The sequence below is a fragment of the Pungitius pungitius genome, chromosome 20 (assembly GCF_949316345.1).
Source record: "Pungitius pungitius chromosome 20, fPunPun2.1, whole genome shotgun sequence".
Classification (NCBI taxonomy): domain Eukaryota; kingdom Metazoa; phylum Chordata; class Actinopteri; order Perciformes; family Gasterosteidae; genus Pungitius; species Pungitius pungitius.
In genome coordinates, this window is record NC_084919.1 from 2,824,248 (window position 1) to 2,843,499 (window position 19,252).

General features: G+C 46.8%; 2 protein-coding genes across 3 annotated transcripts; one reads left to right on the forward strand and one right to left on the reverse strand.

The window, feature by feature from the left end:
• Positions 1 to 7,758: 7,758 nt before the first annotated feature.
• On the reverse strand, positions 7,759 to 12,504 carry slc25a47a (solute carrier family 25 member 47a). 2 transcript variants are annotated; one of them, XM_037449630.2, is made up of 6 exons: positions 11,997 to 12,504; positions 11,534 to 11,577; positions 11,386 to 11,457; positions 10,868 to 11,047; positions 10,415 to 10,706; positions 7,760 to 10,236 (listed from the first exon to the last, which is right to left on the reverse strand). In XM_037449630.2, the coding sequence occupies exons 1-6, from the start codon at positions 12,031 to 12,033 to the stop codon at positions 9,959 to 9,961; spliced, it is 903 nt and encodes a 300-aa protein (XP_037305527.2). In that variant the 5' UTR covers positions 12,034 to 12,504; the 3' UTR covers positions 7,760 to 9,958. The 2 variants fall into 2 exon arrangements, with proteins under 2 accessions (XP_037305528.2, XP_037305527.2); XM_037449631.2 differs by lacking the exons at positions 11,534 to 11,577; positions 11,997 to 12,504 and having other exon boundaries at positions 7,759 to 10,236; positions 11,373 to 11,457.
• Positions 12,505 to 12,566: 62 nt separating this feature from the next.
• Positions 12,567 to 19,252, forward strand: LOC119195041 (mitochondrial basic amino acids transporter-like). The gene is made up of 4 exons (XM_037449632.2): positions 12,567 to 13,020; positions 14,351 to 14,394; positions 14,717 to 14,800; positions 15,235 to 19,252. The coding sequence occupies exons 1-4, from the start codon at positions 12,993 to 12,995 to the stop codon at positions 15,964 to 15,966; spliced, it is 888 nt and encodes a 295-aa protein (XP_037305529.2). The 5' UTR covers positions 12,567 to 12,992; the 3' UTR covers positions 15,967 to 19,252.

Sequence of the window (19,252 nt, forward strand, 5' to 3'; positions counted from 1 at the left end):
ACTTCAGCGCCAGAAAACGCCAAAATATGAAGGGTTTTGTTTTGCAAACTGGAGTCTCAATGTCACCACGTATCCCAAATTGTAAATGCAATGTGCGACATGATTTAGCAAAACAAGTGAAACCTGTCCATAAAATAAAACTATAAATCTAGACGTTTAAAGTTTTATGAAGCTGCAACAGATTTCCCAAAAGAATAGAACAAAACTGTTTGAATGACACTGTTGTTTTTATTTTATGTGAGTACGTGATACTTGGTTGTGAAGTTCTCTCCTGGAGAGATAAAATGAAGAAGGCCTGTTCCCGTACGCTCAAACACTGCAGTTAGAAAAGCGGAGCAAATTGAGCAACGCGGCCCGAGGTTGAATCAGGTCAGCGAGGCGAAGGTCCATTGAGCGAGTCTAATGCAAGGGGGGCTAACCTTCCAAAACAAAATTAATTTAATCAAAGTCAACATAGCCGTTGTGTATTTCCCCCAGTGCCAAAACAGAATGATGGTGACAATTAGGAATAATAAAGGCCCTCAGCTTGTTCTCACGTCCCCGCAAGGGGTGAAACTGGACAGACGCAGGTATTGTTTGTTGCAGTCGAGGAGCTTTTGAAGCATTTGCTGACTAGAAAATGATTTTGATTCGATGCAAGCCTGCAGCGTGGAGCTCTTGTATGGGGGATACGTCTGCTTGTGTATCTCCTCTACGCTGTAGTGGGTCAGCGGCGTGGTTGACATGGCTTGAACCGTCAAGCAGAAAGAGAGAGTTATTCATGGTCTTTATCATATATTCAAACCTAAACTGTAAAAGTGTCACTATAACACCAGTTAAAAACGACTCCAACTGGCATTCTCTCTACTGGCCACCAGGGGGGCGACTCCCTTGGTTTGTCTGCTTCTCTATGTGTTTATCACTTCAGAAAACACAAGTTTATGGTCTCAAGTCAGCAATGCATCTTCATTTATTTAAAGGTCACATTTAGGATACGTATGAATACAGTGTATGCTTCAGGGCGTACAGGTCGCGATGCAATGCATAAAAGGAGGACTAAACTTATATATGACATTAAAGCCATTTCTACACATTGAGTGGCCACTTTATGAAGTACTTGTGTATAATCTGCTGGAATTAGATACAACAGCGCCGTTATTTTACAAAGGTTTTAGTTGACATTGTCCAAATGTTTATTGTGAATACTCAAAATATATCTGAGCTGTGATGCAGTCCAATATAATGTCATCACCAAATGAACACCTCTGACGGTGTAAAAGACAAAGAAATTCTTCTTGGATTGCGTGGGATTTTACAGGTTATAATGTTGCCGAACCCTCATCACACACAGACTCCCACTCGCTAATACATAGTCCTGTTAAATGAGAAAAATGCATCAACGCATGCCAAATCTACAGTACAGCAATCTCTGCTCTAAATCAGCGCCCCATTCTGAGGTTAGACGTAAGTGTGGCTAAAGAGTTAGTTCTGCTCTTTCAAGCAGAAGTCAAGCCAAATTCTATGAAGGCGTGCATGTCAATGTAGCCCGAAGCATCAGAGGAAATGAGACGGACACTAAGAATGACCTGCAGATCGTGCACATGCTCCTGGTATGTTTGCGAGCGTAGAAAGAGCTGTCTAGGTGTAGAAATAAATCCATTACATGTTAGATATGCCAGTTTCTATCTGACAATTCGGAGGAATGAAGTCTCTACTATCGGATTCTGGAGCAGGACTGGATAGTGGATGTAGAAAAAAAAAGAAAAGGTCTGAGCAATAGTTGATGCGTTTAAGGAAAAAACACACTGCCAAGTCGAAGCAATTCCCTTTCTCCTTTGTCTGCACCGTCGGTTTTCTGCCAGGTTTTCTGCAACCGTGGAGATTATGCCTTTACGAGCTGTGAGATTCCAATAACAAAGATAAAAGGAATAAAAACACCAGCGATGTTGTTGGTTGAGAAAGCCACGATGACGCACAGCAGCACTGTGTTCCCATTCGTGCTCACATCGAGTCCTACAATTCATCACCAGGACGCTCCAACTCAAACACAACAAGCTCGTTAATATCTGACACTGAAACTTAAATGCATTTCTAGTAGCCTCAACCACAGCGGACAACTGTTAACCATTTTTCTGCAGGGACACATGCTTTCCATCACAGTTGGCGTTAAAAAGAACTCCTCAAAGAAAAGCTCGGGTACAGGCAGGGACTTGGAGTGTTGGGCTGGCGTCCAATTCTCCCTGTGATCCGCAAGAGGAAAGGCTTCATTGAACCAATCTGTTCAAATAATTCACTCGGCGGTTAAATGACAAGCCTGAGCTGCACGCCACGTTATGCACACAAGCGGATTATCGTTCAGTCAGAGCATGATGCTATTCAAAGAAAGCGCAAAGGTCGATTGCGCGAAAGCACTGAACCGGCCGGTCGTGTTGCCTTATCCCAATTTATTATGAAAAGGAGCTATTGTGAAACGCCTTCACCGAGACGTGCCTAGCGGATGCAGAAGGTGTAGGTAGAGCGCAAGGCCAACGTTGGGCGACGCCTTGGTGTCAGAAGGCGACAGTCCTAATCCCCCCACAAACACAAAGTCCGATCACACCCAAGGGTTACCCGTGCCTCGTTGTGGTGGCTCAGCACACTTTGACTGCAGGCTTAGTGATTTTTCGTGGTTGAGTGATGCGAGTATACCTTTATGTGTGAAGAGTGCTGTCCTTGACTGGTGTTATCATGAGCACAACTGCCCCCGGTACAGAGTTCAAGGGTTAACACGGCTTTGTAACATAACACAGGTATGTTAAAGGTTCCCAGTGCTCAAAAATGGGCTGTGCTTGTTGTTACTAGCATGTGGTGAGCATGTGCAGGGTTTGACCCCAGGGTACTGTTTACTAATGAACCTGCTGACGGAACAAAGTTCCTCTGTGTTCACCTCAAACCCCCCTTCGATTCGAAACAGCATTTGCTTCTACTTACTTAAACCTGGAAACCTTCGAGGGAAGCGGAAGGCATCTTTCATTTGCAACCCTTTTTCTTCGCCATGCTTTTACTTTGAAGGCCAACTGGACCACAAGATGCAAAGAGAGATCAAAGGTCTGATTAATAATCATGGCGCCATTATCTAAATACTCAAATCCATCCCCAGAGGAATGTCACCCGTTGACCGGGCCAATTTACATCTTCCATATGTCCAATTCAATGCTTCGTGAGCCATGACTTGAGAACATCCGGTGTATTGAGTGCAATAAAAGAAGCGGTTCATTTTAAAATCTTTAAAGTAGTCATAAGAGAAGTGATTTGTGGGGTTGAAGGAGCAACGTGACATAACCGACATAACAGCTGTCCTCACATAACAAAATAAGGATCACTTGTTCTTTCAAGATATATTTGATTATGTTCAATTTTCTAAAGCTCAAAATGTTCTGTCAAACAGATAAAAACAACAACGAGAGAAGCTGACAAGCAGACGGACGGGGTCAAATTGCTCAACGAAAACCATTGACATCAACGTCGTGGTGTCGTGGTGTTCTCAGAAATGCAACACGGGAAAATCAGTACTCATACTTGCACTGACTGGCTTTCCAGTCCAGGGACGGGTGAACTATAACGGTCCAACAAGAACACCATTCACCATTACAAGGTGGCTCGACAACAGAGAAGCCGTGGGAACGCACAGCCACATAAAAGACCCCACAAGCAACCCAACTGGGGCTGCCGCTGCGAGAGACGCTCCATTGAGCCTCACAGCCAGAATGGACACATTTGCAGACGATGTGACGTGGTCTGTAATTAACTGGACCCAGGGCTTTAGTCTTGACGTCGAGTGGAGGTCGGCGTCGAGCGGCAGCTTGAAGGCCCGAGCCGATCGAACGTGTTCTGACATATTGACATGTCTCTACATTACACTGCACTGGCTCTCTGGCTGACTACTTGAGCGGAACCATCATGAATGGCAGATCTTGCTCCTGGTTTGTTAATTGAACTGTGTTAAAACCGAAATAATTTCGCATTATCAAATGTGTTTCAGTGTGAAAATCAAAGGGATGTTTGTCCTTGAATATTAAAAAGAATTAAGAACGGGTGAATCAATGACAAACTGTCATCAGAAGGACTGGACCTTACGACCGGCCCGATTCTTCTGCGGCGCGCTTGCTGCCGACATTCATCGGAGTCAAAGGAGGGATTAGTGGTTAATCTATAGATGTGTCCACACTCAACGATTTCCTTTTGCAAATATTGCCGACACTTTTCGTGAGCTTGTTTCACCCCGACCAAGTGCGCTGTGTACATTTTCTGTGCACTTTGGCCGGCCTTGCATGGACCTTATAGAACAGCAACCAGTGCACTGGTCCCGGTTTAACCCAGAAACAAAGTGAGAGGATTTGTGCAACGCAATACAACCATTGGAGGGGGTTATTCTTTGCCACATGGATATTACAAAATAACAGATTTTCTAGTGTTCTGCTATGATCAAATCCTAATATGTGCAAAGACATTTCCAAATCTGTTTTGCAAATATTTTCATGGCTCACGCAGATGGTTTTTTGCGCCTCGGTGCTCTTTGTAGAAGAATGTAAAACCCCAGCAAGGATGAGTTTGCTGCAGAGTTGGGATTTTCGAACGTGCTTATTCCACACGTGCTAGAAGCGTTATCTCGCCTAAAGCGGCCTTCCCCCCTTCCCCTCAACCTTGTCATGGGTTCGATCCTGGTCGCCTTCTCCAGCATTTCCTCCCAGTTATTGCTCCCGTAAACAAAGACCGGAAGTTAAAGATGTTACCGATCATCGCTCTATGTCGGGCCGTGCGTCAGTCCCCTCGCTCTGTTCATGCTGGTAAATGACTTGTTGAAGGTGGCGTGTTCTCCACCTGGGTGGTGTGGGGGCCCGGACCAGTTTTGTTTTTTTCTTAGTGCTAATCTTTCCCTCTTCAAATCCTTCCAGGCCTCCGCTGGACCCGATTAGGCACATGGGAGAAGTTTTTTAGAAATGTCCTGGAACACCAAAGCACTAGAGGGTATTAAGCAATAGATGAGGCTTTGGGTAAAACAGAAATGGATCAAATGAAATACTCAGAAACATCTCATCTCATGATCCTTTTACTAAAAAATGTTCCCTTTATGATGTCATTTTGGTGATTGATTGAAAACACGTCGCTCCGCTTCCGATACAGAATTTTTCTTTTCACACATCAATTGGTACCTTACTTCCCTCCTCTCTGTTTGGGAGAATTATTCTTCCACACAGCCAACTGGCCCGCTTCCTCCTCCCTGCCTGCCTGCCTGCCTGCAGCCTGACTGCAGCCTGACTGCAGCCTGCCTGCCTGCCTGCCTGCCTGCCTGCCTGCAGCCTGCAGCCTGCAGCCTGCCTGCATGCCTGCCTGCCTGCCTGCCTGCCTGCCTGCCTGCCTGCAGCCTGCCTGCATGCCTGCCTGCAGCCTGACTGCAGCCTGACTGCAGCCTGCCTGCCTGCCTGCCTGCCTGCAGCCTGCAGCCTGCAGCCTGCCTGCATGCCTGCCTGCCTGCCTACCTGCATGCCTGTCTGCCTGCCTGCAGCCTGCCTGCATGCCTACCTGCAGCCTGTGCGCCACCTTTCACCTCATACACCAGATCAGATGTCGTCAGACGGAAACAACAAAAACGGAAAAAGGGGATTACACGTCACCTCCGTCTTGCATTCTGGGGGGGTTGGGTGGGGGCAGGTGAATGATGTCACCTCCCAAGTTACTTGTTCCAAAGACATAAGTCAACATCGAACTAGAATTCCTCGGCCCGGGCCTTTCCTGGACTACTAAATCAGATCCAAATGACAGCTTCCAAAGTGACAGTGACGGGGTGAATCCGTCCTGGTGTGTGCCTTACATTAATGTGTAATAAATCTTTGTGACGGTGACAAAAGTCAATGAAGCACTGGTTTATATTATGAAATGCTGACAGAAGTCAATGAAGTGTTTTTCCAGTGATTGAGTAGAATATGTCCCTTCTTCAAAATGAAGTGCTGTGCAGCTTTGTTCGGGAGTGGGGGGGGGGGGTATAAAGGAATATTCGGCCTCGAATGTGCAAGTTCAACGTTTTAAAACCGAGTCGCGTATTTCTTCCACGTGTTATGAAGTGAGGGTGCACGGGAGGCCTCCGCAGAGACCCGGCTTCGTGCCGCCAGTGTCAAATAAAAACACAAACCAGTGCCGTGGTTACATGCTACTGGGGAGAGAAGTAGGCGTCATATTGATTCATGCAACCTTCCCCGTAAGTCAACTCAATTCTGAGATGCTGAGAAAGGGGGTAATGGGGATATTTCTGCTGGAGGGAATACGCTAATCCTTATTACGGGTGTTTACTGCCCCATCTCTGTAATTAGTGGAGGTCCCAGGAATTTATGGTGGACTTATGGATCCGCTGAGTTGCTTATTATGTTTCCCGTGAAAGACCCCGTCTGAGTTAAAGCCTGCTCAGTGGATTTCCAAATCCCGGGGACCGATAAGATGGAGAAGTTGGCTGAATTATTTTATGTGTATCTTATTCCAGGAAACAAACCGCACAAACATTAAATTACAACCTGGCTCGTCGATAGCTTGCACATCAAAACATCTGCTTTGCACGTTTTTCATCCAATTTTGAACCTCTCCGTAGGCAAATCAGGTGGTTTTATTTTCTCAGGGGTCGGATCTGAAGCGACTTCCGCTGGGAACAAACCCAAAACACGAACAGATCGACACTGCCTCTCTCTGTTTACCACAGTTGGTTGGAATGAAGTACAACAGCGCCCCCCCCCCCCCCCACACTCATCCACTTGCATCATTACCTCACTTAGCACAGTTCATTTCTCCTTCATTTCTTTTCAGATTCCCTTCGGCTTGGTTTGTTATTTTGCTTCTATGTTTTTAATCATATTCCACCTTGTGTTCTTTTATTCAAACCTCGCTCGTGTCCTCTTTGCAAAGATGGGGCCCTTTTGATCTTTTTTTTTTTTTTCTTCTCCCGTCTGGTTGTTTCTCTTCCTCTCTCCTTCTAGCGTCCCCGCTGTCACCCATCCATCTCATCCCTCCCCACCCGTCCGTGTTCTTGATGCCATCTGAGGTTGCAGACCCAGGCAAAATTTACCCAGCAGCACACGTCACCGTCGGGGGGAGCGCGGAGCTCCCAAAATAGCCCGGACGGCAATTGGTGAACGGGGGGGGCCAAGTGGTAGTTACCGAGGAGCAATTCTGACAACAATGTGAAGCTTTCCAACCCTCATGTGAACACTCTCTGCTGGTTGGCTCGCCCTTTGTATGTGGATTTCTCAAGAAAGACTGTTGAAACTTCCTGATATTTGCAATAAATCATGATCAGATGAACACCTCGAGGCTCGAGGATACGTGATGCCACAATACAAAGCGGAGGCCACGTGAACTACGTGCTGTGACACATTATAATGACTCGAAAGATGATTCATCAAACGCATTCCGGCCCTGTGATCAAACGGATTAACATTCAGCCGCAGTTTCTGAGGAACATCACTGAGGAATACCAATGCCAACAGGTCGAGTCTCCAGAAGATGCCTCCCCATCTTACAGTAACATGGAAGCAAAGCCAATAACGTTAATACTTAACTGAAAATATCTGCGAGAAGGTGTCACTTGATTGCAGTCGTTACTCGACCCAGCAGCCCGAAAATCTCTTCAATGAGATCGCTTGCATAATTGCAGGCTGGTGTTGCATAAGAGGCGGAGGGGGGGGGGGGGGGGGCGGGGGGCATGCAGTGTTTAATTAAAAGCAGCTTACAAAGCTTACAAACATTCAGGGGTTTTCTTGTTACACAGTCAGATATTCCTAGAAATTTAGCATTTAGTGTTGGGACACGTCTGCTTCTGGAAGCCTGACAGAAACAGAGATCAAAACGGAAGCAAAAAAAAAAAAAAAAAGGGTTGAGATTCAGCAGCAGCGTTCTGCCAAAAGATCAAGGGCTGTGAGGTCACTGCTCGTTATGACCACCTGAACTGCAAAGTTATGCACCACGTTCAAAAAATGCTAGAAGGGCCGTTGTTTTCTTTTTAATGTCTTTGTGATACATGACACACAAGACTCATGGTGTGGGGGGGGATACACGGGAACTAGTTGGATGTGCACGTTCCTTTAGAGCTCGATATAGTTGGAGCATCACTTGCGTACATGTTAAAGGGGCGGAGACGTGCGTGAACACATGCCTTTTGGTTACGTGGGTTTGCAGACATTGGGTGTGGGTGACATTACATCAGGGTAGTGTCCATGCTGTGCAGTAGATGGTGGTACAAGCCCACAGAAGAATGAGAAGAGTAAGAATCTCATCTGTGCCTCATGCAGGACACGTTTCAGCAGCACCTGTTTGGGGGGTTCGTTGTCAAGCAGTTCATTGTTTTTCGTGTATTTGTATGTATTTATTTCTGTCTAGTACCTGTAGGCTTTATTTAACAGTGTATATCTGTGTCCCACGTACCCTCAGCTGGCCCTTTATCGTTATGCTTTATATCGTCATTGTGACGCGGATGCATTTCATGTTGATAAAAAAAAACTTTGGTTAGGTCGTAGAAGACGACACTTGCTTCCCGACTGCTGAATTTATAATACAATCCTACAAATATGCTAGAATCTAATATTTATCAGGGCAAATGATGTAAATAAATCAGTTTCCTAGTGTTTGCTTGTTAGTATTTTATTTATTTCACAAAGCTTTCTTCTTTAGTCTGCAGCGAACATCACATTGCACACCACATTCGTTTTTTCTGTATTCCTTTATTGCAAAAGCGACATTATGCATTTTTCATAAGTGCATCCGTTGGGTGAACTAGTAATGACCTTATTTACGGCCCGGTTCCATTCCGGGGGGGCCGGGTCCCCTCTGTGCATGTGGGCTCAATGGAATTACTGTGACACACCGAAAAAAAACGGGACCATCGTTCATTTCGAAGTTCACCCTGCCATGAGATGCTGTGATAGGAGCCTAATACACTAAATATAATGTACATTTTACCCATGGAAGAGAAACCCTGATTGAGCCCCCCCTCCCCCCTCCCACATGCACGATTGAGAGCAAGATGTAGTCAAACAAAAAAGACGGACGTGCGCAGACACAATTTGCATTGATCATCTCAAACTTTGTTAAAAAACGGCTGTAACATTTCTTGTGTGCAAAAGCGATACGCAAACATGAACAGATCATCCTGAGTTTAGTTCCTTGTTGCAATCCTATAAATAGAATAAAGACTTCATAGATCCAGTTTCTAAAATGTGTTCAAAACAATTACAATATTATGTTTTATTTCGGTTGTCCAGCTTCGGGCCACGTTGCTACTGAGCAGCACAGTCATTGACGATATAGTGTGCGCCTGTTTGGGGGCCTTAAATATTCTTTTACACCATCACTTACAGGTGGTCTAGAACAGTGATTCTCAACTGGTGGGTCGCGACTCACTAGTAGGTCGCGGACCCGTTTTAGTGGGTCGCGGGCCTTTGCATGTGAAAATAAAAAAAATAAAAAAAAAAATAAAAAAAATTCATCCTGTGATTTTATTTTGAAGGGACTTTTTCTAATGGAGCGGACTGTCGGTTTGTCCATCCCCCCGTTAACCGATCGATTTGGGTTGCGGCTCGTCATTAAGGGGTGATGGTGGGTCCAGGAGCCAGACCAGTTGAGAACCACTGGTCTAGAAAGTTCCTGTTTCTGGTTCTCTTGTCTCATGAATACAACAAAATCTGTAAGAAGTGGGCCAGGGAGGCCATCTAGTGGCGAAAGGTAGGCAGTCCTGCATTATACCCTCCCCTGAGCATTTTAAAATACACCACGCAAATATTAAACCCGATGGTTCCATGAAGGTGGCGCACCAGACCGCCGTCCCCCCATGCCATATGTCTCTGCCCGTATCCATGTCCGGACCGGCGTCCCCTCCCCCCCCCCCCTGTCAGAAGCAGACGGGCAGCCAACGCGTTCCCCTCCGCACCTCTCAACGCACAGGAGGGTCGACGCGTGCAGCTCAGTCTCGGAGGAGCCCGGTGAGCCCCTCGTAGGTGACAAACACCACCATGTTGACGGGGAAGGCGCGCGCCCAGTTGATGCCGAGGCTCCTGAAGAACACCCCGGCGCCGTCCGTCCTCGCCGTGTCCGCGATGCAGTGAAAGAAGCCCCTGTACCGCCTCGTCCCCAGCGCCACGCCGTCCATCTGCAGGCGGGATTTGATCACGTCCATGGGGGTGGCCCACGTCCAGCCCACCACTCCGGCCACGCCGCCGGCCAGCATCACGCCGCTCCAACCTGGAGTGACGAAAGGGGTGGAGAGGAAAAAGATGTTTTCGCATCTGCCTTCAGGCGCCATCTTTTCCCAAATCGACGCATCCCGGGCATCGCTCGGGCTCTAAGTGAAAATAGATCAAACGGCAAAAATCACGGAGGCCTTTTTTCTTTTTGTTTTCTTTCTGGAAACCTCACTCACTCGGTCTTTTCTCGCCGCTCTCGGTCAGCAGTTCACACACCGCGGCGTAGGTCAGGAAGTACGTGGCGTACGACATGGTGTCTCTCAGCATCAGCGGCAGTGCTCCTCTGTAGAGGCCCCTGAACCCCTCCTCCTGCACGATGCGAAGGAGACAGTGAACGGGACCTCGGTACTTGGGTTTGTGCGTGCCGCCGCCTCCTCCTCCCCCTCCCCCTCCTCCTCCTCCTCGCTTTGGCTCCGTCTGACACTGGAGACGCACTTTCACCATGTCGCCTGGAGCCATCACGGATGTCTGTTGCAGGGGCAGATGAGGAGAGATGCAAAAAAACGTTAGAAGCAAGACAACCTGAAAATATGGGCGAATAAAACACCAGAGCTTTAATCATCTGGAGTACAGGAGTACAAAATAGTAAGCCTTTCGTAAAAAAAAAAAAAAAGAAAGAAATCCGTCACCTGAGCCACACCGGCCGCCATGCCGGACAGGAAGACATCCAGTTTGCCGCTTTGAGCAGAACAAGCTCCGCGCGCCTGGGTCAGACACTGCAGGCAGTTCCTGTACGTGCCGAACACCACCGAGGAAGTCAGAGCGATCGTGGCGAGGGGCAAGGTCATTCCTTTGAAGAAGCCGTGCACCTGACGGGGGGGGGTTTAAGTCACTGGTGGGTTTTTTGTAAGAAGAGGCAGTCGTTTTTGCCTCTATGGCGAAAGAAATAACATGTCCTTTTAGAGCAGGTCCCTGGTGAGGAGCCCTGCATAATGTTGGCATACCTCAGCAGGATCAGCCGCCCCCCCCCGCACGTGTTACAGCGGATTTTCCAAACGTGTTGATTTAGGCTGTGAATGTGCCTATGTAGGGGGGGGGGGGTTGCTCTGTGCCCTGCTGGGGGCCCGGTGACACAATGCTTTAAATACACCCTGCGCTGTTTTTTTGCCTCTTGATAACTACCTGTAAGCACACCTGTTCCTCTTACCCCTTCTTTGGAAAACGTCACAGCGACACACTGCCATATGCCAGTGAACTGCCTCTGGGTTTGGAGCCGGACCTGTGAGGGGAAACGAGCATGAGACCTCCATGTACCACATTGGACGTTGTGACCACGTTGAGGCCGCTCGATGTACCTTCACGGTGTCCAGGGGGTAGCCCACCGCCACTCCACACGCTCCTGTGTGCATGCCGGAGGAAAGGTGGCATCAGGGACACAACATAACACACACACATGTCACGCGCTTTGATCCGAAACCCTTGCAACGATGTGCAGCTGTCAAGGCGGTGTTGTGCTTTTTTTCTGCACGAGACCTTTGAATAGACTAAATGAACATTTCTAGGATGCATTCTCGGGGAGGGGGGGGGGGGGCTGAGGAACATGTAACTGCATGATCCCAGGCTACAAGTGAGATAGCACGCGTTTCCATAACTACTTATCCTTAAAATCGCAAGCTTAAACCCGCCTCACTAGATACATGACGTCAAAAAAAATGCATATGTACAGCCACACGGTTATCGCTCCATGCTAATACAAGCAGGCCGACATTTAGCCGGGCTCATGCTAACTGACAGTAACCACAACGCGTCAGCTGTTACCTGCAAACGACCCGGACACAAAATCAACGAAATGCATCCTGTCAGATGGCGACTGACCGAGCGACACTCCGCGGACGAGAGCCCATTCTTCCCTCCGGTGTGGTACCGTAACCTTGAGTGCGTTGACGTTACATCAGTGGCGAGGCAGAGGCAGATCACCGCGCTGGCCATTCAGGTTCCTCCAAATGTTGGTCCCGCCCACCGAATGCAGCCGAGATATATAACTCGTCCAAACGAAGGGTTACGTAATACGCGGTAGTATGGTTGTAACTGCTGTTTTAAGATTATTTCTTAATGTAAAACGCCTCGGTGCTGCATGTTCGTGACGTGCGAGCGTGGGAATGGGGGATTATGAGGCGCGCCTTCGATGGATTTGTCTGGATGCTCAATCGAACGCGGCTCTGGGACAGCCGATTCAAAAAAAGCAAAGCGTCATATGCGCTATGACGCATGTCAACACGTGGAGCCCAGCCAATGAGTGACAAGTATTGCGCCTGAAGCGGGGTGTTGGCGTCATTCCTTCGCTCTGATTGGATAGAGATGCCGGGAGATCCGCCTACTAATAACTTCCTGGGACGGTAGCTTAAGCGCTAGAGGCAGAAAAAACCCGTTGACACCGATAACCGGGAGGGCGTACGCGTCGACTGTAGACGCCAGAAGACTAGTGAGGTTTTTGAGAACCAGCTAAACAATACATTAAAAAAACAAAATACATTTGTCCACATTTGTGAACTGCCGGGGCAGAGGACAGGGCTCGGAACCAAGCTAGCCCGTGCTAGCTAAAATAGAGACTAACTGAAGGTGTCAGTTAACGCTAACTTAACGTTAGTCCATTAGCGAGATTAACGGAGACGGTCCACGGGCACAGCGAACGTTTGACAAAACGGAACAAAAACTCCAAGCCACAAGGTTCCGTAGAATTGCCTCTTCGGTCAAAGTTAACGTCCGACAACGTGACATTTACTCATTCAGCCGGGGGGACGCCGAGCAGCGACGATGGACTTCGTCGCCGGATGCATCGGAGGTAACGTTACGTCGAGTCTGCGTGTGTTCGCCCCCTTTAGCTTGCATTCTTGAGTTGGTTCGATCGGTGCTCGAGCCAACCAGGCTTTAACCAGACAAAGTACACCGCGGCCCGTTCTGTGGCGAAGTGCTTGTGACCTTCTGCGTTACCCGGTGTATCGCCATCGTTTCAAAGCCCGGGCGTGAAAAACACAAGACAACAAGTGCAACCTTAGCACTCGAGCTGTGGCTTGGCAGAGGACATCAGTCATAAATTGGAACGCCCCCCCCCCCCCCCCCCCTTCACTTTTCCTGAACAGAGTCTGGCGTGCAGGACGTCTTAGTTTGTGCTGAAATCAAAGCATTCTTTTTATTTATTTTTTTTAAAACCAGGTCTGCATTCATTTTCAGCCATGAAAAAAAGGGGGGTCGGGGGGGGGGGGGTTTCACCCATCTAGGAGAACAACATGACGTAACATCCTCGCCTTGTTTCGCCTGTGCAATGAGGTCAATGACCTTGATCGTGTGGCTTTTTATTTATTTTTATTTTTTTTACAAATGCGGGCAGGTGCCAAACGCAGGTACTTATGACTCATAAGCTCCTCTTGCTTTGTTTACTTTAGTAACACAGTTGGCTCGGTAATCAAACGTTGTGATTACCGACCCGCGATAAGCTTAGACCCCTGTCTAAAGACATACAATCATTAGATCTGTCAATAATGGAAATACTTGCTAGTTGCAACATTGTATGTTATGAATATGATGTTATTAATCTCTCTGTGAGAGTGTAAGATATGGATAATATAATATATATTATCCTATGATGCAGTACGACATCCATCAACAACCGTTATCATAAATCAATAAAGCCTTTTTCCTTGATTGATGATTCAACACATTCATAGATAGCTAGCAGGTATAAATAAACAGTATTGCAAGTGTCGGAATATTTGTATATGTCACAACTCCTGTAAAAACCTCATGATGTCATATTGGGGACTAACTCTTTTTTAAGCTTAAGTTTTTCCAGGAACTGTTGTCAGGTTTGAAGCCCAAACTTGCTTCAGCACATGGGCGCGCTGCTAGATTCCAGGTTATGTAACGTTTCAAAGGGCTCGGCAGTGTTACCCTGGAGGAGATGGCAGCGCTTTCTAAAATTACACCGTGCCAGCAGCAAGAGTTGCGGGGGCCTTTTTAAAAGGCTGTTCAGATGGGCCATAAAACAGGTTGAAAAGAGCTCTGTTTTCCAGATAAAAAAAAAAAAAAAGAATCAGAAAGACTCAAATGTGCAGGAACTGTAAGGGTAATGACGACTCAGCAGATGTTCTCACTGTCGTTCCTTCTGTCTCCAGGTGCTGCTGGAGTGTTGGTTGGACACCCATTCGACACAGTTAAGGTGGGGAAAAGTTTTCTTTTGAGACGCATGTTGTTGCTAAATTTATTAACAACTCTATAGAGGCTTTTTGGGTTTTTCTCTGTTAAAAAGCACTTAAAAAACACCAACAACCTAAAAATGTAAACTTATCATTCAGTTCTAAATGTCTGTATGTTTTAAACATATGTAATGAATCGAATGTTGGCCATGTCATCACTACATTGTAGACAGCCGACCAAATGAGACAAGAGTCATTTAATCTTTCCACGTCCCTGTCCTCCTGCGACGGATTGTATGTCGGAGGGGAAACTAAATGACCACTGAATGATGTCTTCTTTTCCAGGTGAGGCTGCAGGTCCAGAGTATCGATAAGCCTCTGTATCGCGGCACCTACCATTGTTTCCAGTCCATCATTCGCCAGGAGTCGGTACGTGGATTTATTGTTTAGTACATACAGTACCGGCCAATACTTTAGACTCATTTTCTCATTCAATTCAATGAGAACGTTTGACTTCTCCTGCACGCATCACATAGCTGTTACTAATTGACTCTGTTATGAACAGTATGTGCAATTCGTAACCTCGGCTCTGACGGATGAAAAGGTTTTCCAGTCGTTCATTGCCATCAATTATTTTATTTATTTTAATAGTTCTTGCACTACTCTTGATTGTTATAAAAGTCTTTGTGGCCTGAGTGACCAAAACCAAATTAGATTTATGAACCTGCGTTTTTTTATCTATTCAATTAGTCATGTAACTCCGGCACAAAGAGACAATGTTTTTTTGTTTTTTTTACTTTAAGAATGTGATGTGCTAAAACTTGTCTAATGCGACTCCCCCCCCCCCCTGCCCTCCTCTGCAGGTATTTGGCTTGTACAAAGGCATTGGCTCCCCAATGATGGGCCTCACATTCATCAATGCCATAGTGTTCGGTGTCCAGGGCAACGCCATGCGGATGCTGGCACATGACACCCCCACCAACCAGTTTTTTGCCGGCGCTGCAGCGGGTGCCATCCAGTGCGTCATCTGCTGCCCCATGGAACTGGCCAAAACCCGCATGCAGTTGCAAGGCACCGGAGAGAAGAAGTCCTCTAGGAAGTTGTACAAGAATTCCCTGGACTGCTTGGTGCGCATCTACAACCGGGAGGGTCTGCGGGGGGTCAACCGCGGCATGGTGACCACGTTCATCCGCGAGACGCCCGGCTTCGGCGTGTACTTCCTGTCCTACGACGTGCTGACGCGCGGCCTCGGCTGCGAGCCCAACGACCGCTACATGATCCCCAAGCTGCTGTTCGCCGGGGGCATGGCCGGCATCGCCTCCTGGCTCTCCACCTACCCCGTGGACGTGATCAAGTCGCGGCTGCAGGCGGACGGGGTGGGCGGCGTCCACCAGTACAGCGGCATCGCCGACTGCGTGCGGCAGAGCGTCCGGCGAGAGGGCTACATGGTGTTCACGCGCGGCCTCACCTCCACGCTGCTGCGAGCCTTCCCCGTGAACGCGGCCACCTTCGCCACCGTCACGCTCATCCTCATTTACGCCCGGGGCGTGGAGGAGGGACCCAAAGACTGCGAGTCCCGGCCCTCCAGCCTGTGACCCCCCGCCCCCCCGGGAATACTCACACGGACCCTTTCATTGCGCTCCGACTCGCTTCAGTCATTCCCTGTTCTGAGAGAAAACGATGTCATGTCAAAGTGGAAAAAAACAAGAGGGTGGTTTTGAACCGTTGCTTTTATCTGTTAAAACTGTCTTTGATGATGTCCATGATGCAGACCTAAACATGTCATTAAGGGAGGGGCTAGGTAGTGTGCACAGTGTGCAAACAAAGTTTGATATCTTTATTATATCTGTTGACTTGTGCGTCTACGTAGTTGTGTTAGATTATTTTCTTTTGAATGTAGATTGGAAGCATACTGCCTTTATATATATATATATATATCATATGTACATAATATAAATTATAGTATGAATACTTTTACTTTGTGTGAGGAAGCGGGAGCACTTGTCTGTACCGTCTCCTCCGAGGAGCCGAGAAAAGGATGGAATGTAACTTTTGCTTACGTTTGAAACTTATGCAGCTAAAGTCTGATCCTCACTGAAGCACCACTGTCCACACAGATCTCCTGGTGGGGTTGCGGGTCGAACGTGAGGTGTGAAGCTTCGTGGTAGATGGCGTCATGTGGGCTTCTCCGTTAGGCGGGTTGGGTTTAACCAAACTGTGAACTATTGACCTGGTGACTACGTTCCTCCACCAGTGGCCTGATGTGTGTGTGTGTATATTTATATACTTGCATGTCTAGGGTGTCCCCGGTTGACTTTGCTCTGTTTGTATCAAACTTTCATGTTAATGTGTAACTGAGACCACTGTACAGGTTGTTCTTGTTGGGGTAATTTAGAATTAAAACAATCCAACAAGAACCACATTTTTACCCCCAAAGCACGCGAGCTCTTCCATGACAGTAATAACGTCTGCTTCATCTTGTTAACTATGTAAAAAAAAAAAGAAAAGGCCTTTTTAGAAAGCCCATACAGATAACTTTTGTTACTTATTGAGCAGAAAGAAGTCCATATAATATCCCTGTGAAATATTTTGAAGGTACTGTGTCCTGAAACTTGAAAAACGTACATGTGTGTACCCATATTTTATTAGATTTAATAATCTACTGATGCTCTCTGCACTGTCAGATTTTCTTTTTTTTAATATATATATATTTGATGCCTGAAAGTTTGATATTTTGCTTTAAAGAAATCTGATCTGTCCCTCCTGCCTCTTTAAAAAAGCAGATCAAACCACAAGAACGCTCTGACCGGCTGTTTGTTGAATGTAACTCAGCTGTGTTTACCCGGGGGGGGGGGGGGGGGCAGGGGGGGCTTGTTATGACCGTTAAATACTGCTGAGAGGGTGGGATCTATGACGGCTGATGTGAAAGATGCAATATGTACAGGATCTAGTCGTGTTGATGTAAATGTATACATATACTGTATAATATATATACATATATATATATTTTTCAGTCTCGTACCTAAAGTAGTCGTTTGGGTCCCTGAATGTTTTGAAAGTCCATTTGACCAGTTTAATTCAGCTTTTAAACGCACACTGGGACGTGATATTTTTGTAACCTAGTCATACATTTATTATTATATAGTTATTGGTCGAGGATCTGTACAAAAGGCTCAATAAAAACGGTTCAGCAGCGAGCTCCACTTGTACCGATGAATGCAGCATTCCACTGAATCTATTGCTCTAATATGAATACCAACGGGGTTTATTAAAAATGTGTGTGTGTGTGTGTGTGTGAAGCTTTACCCGCGTGAAAAGTCATGAGCTCATGTGTTTGTCATTCACCAATGAGGAGCTTATGTGATGCTTCCTGCATGAGTTTACATCCAAGTACTTTCACTCTCTCTTCCGTGTCCTTTAATGTCCAACCGGGGCGTCCGGTGCTGCAGAGCTGAACCGAGCTAAAGGAACACCGAGAGACTTGGAGTCTCCTTTTCTTTCTTTTTTTCGAGATTCATGAGAACTCTTTTAATCGGGAACACTGCATACAAACAAAATGTCCCGTTGAGTCATTCACATTCTGTTTGTGCTTTAGGATCCACACACCGTGCTTAATTCCAAGGAATGAAGATTGCATCCTGCAAATACATCTGTGAACCCCTGGATGTGCTTGAGAAGCTCCTAGAAGGTGGCGGAGAACAGTGGGAGCAAATAATAAGGCTCAGACGCTGCTGCAGCTGCGACCCGAGGGCCACCTGCTGCTGGGCCGCAGTAACTGCAGCACGTCGGAGAAACAAGGGCAAGGAGTGAATGTGTCCATGTTTTAACCAGTCACTTCAGCTCTAATCTATTGAGGTCAAAGGTGCCCTGGAGGCTGATATCCAAGATGAAACAGGTAGGTTACCGATCTTAGAAAAGACTCAACAATTAAAATAACCCTTATTCACAACATCGCACATCTGCTATTTGAATCATCTGCTCTCGGAATATAGTCCATGTATCTTCTGAGAACTGTTTTTTCTTTTAATTCTCTCGCCCTTTATTTGTTCAGTTAGAGATCCACGTGGCAAAGGACATGAGTGACGTTTTTTTTTGTGTGTGCTTGTCTTTGTTGGATTGGACCGGTTCCGCAGTGCCGTGGTGCTGGTTCACAAGTAGAACGTGGACTCTCCACCAGGCCGCTTTTCCCTCTTAATTGAGAGAACATTTTCACTCTTCACTTCAAATCAATCCTTTCATTTGCAAATGAACCCAAGGACACTGGACATCACAGCATTCAGCGGTTTCCTGTGTAAAGAGGCCTCTATTTAAATGCATTGTGTTTGTGTTGCCCTGTGTTTGAGTCTTCCTCCTCTTCTTCTTCTTCTTCTTCTTCTTCTTCCTGCGTGGCAAAATGGTTCAAGGGAAAAATCTGATTCTCCTTGAAGGTTCTCCTTGTCCTCTTTAGTGCGTCCCAGTTTTCCTAAAAGAACTTCAGATTTTGATGGTTCCAGATTCTCTGAATCTTTGGATGACATTATGCAATGTCGATGATGTTGACTTCAAACCCTTTGCAATTTTTCCTGTGAGAAACTCCTTTCTGATGTTGCTCCACTATTTCTCGCCGCAGCACTGGGGGAATTGGTGATCCTCTGACCAGCTTCACCTCTGAGGGACACTGCCACTCTTGAGAGGCTCTTTTTTTTTATACCCAAGCATGTTGCCAATTGCCCTAATAAGTTGCAAATTGGTCCTCCAGCTGTTCCTTATATGTAACATTTAACTTTTCCCGGGGCCTCCTATTGCTCCCTGCCCCAACTTTTATGGATTGTGTAGCTCTGCTGAAATCCAAAATGAGCCCATATTTGGCCTGACATGTCTCACATTCAGCATCTGATATGT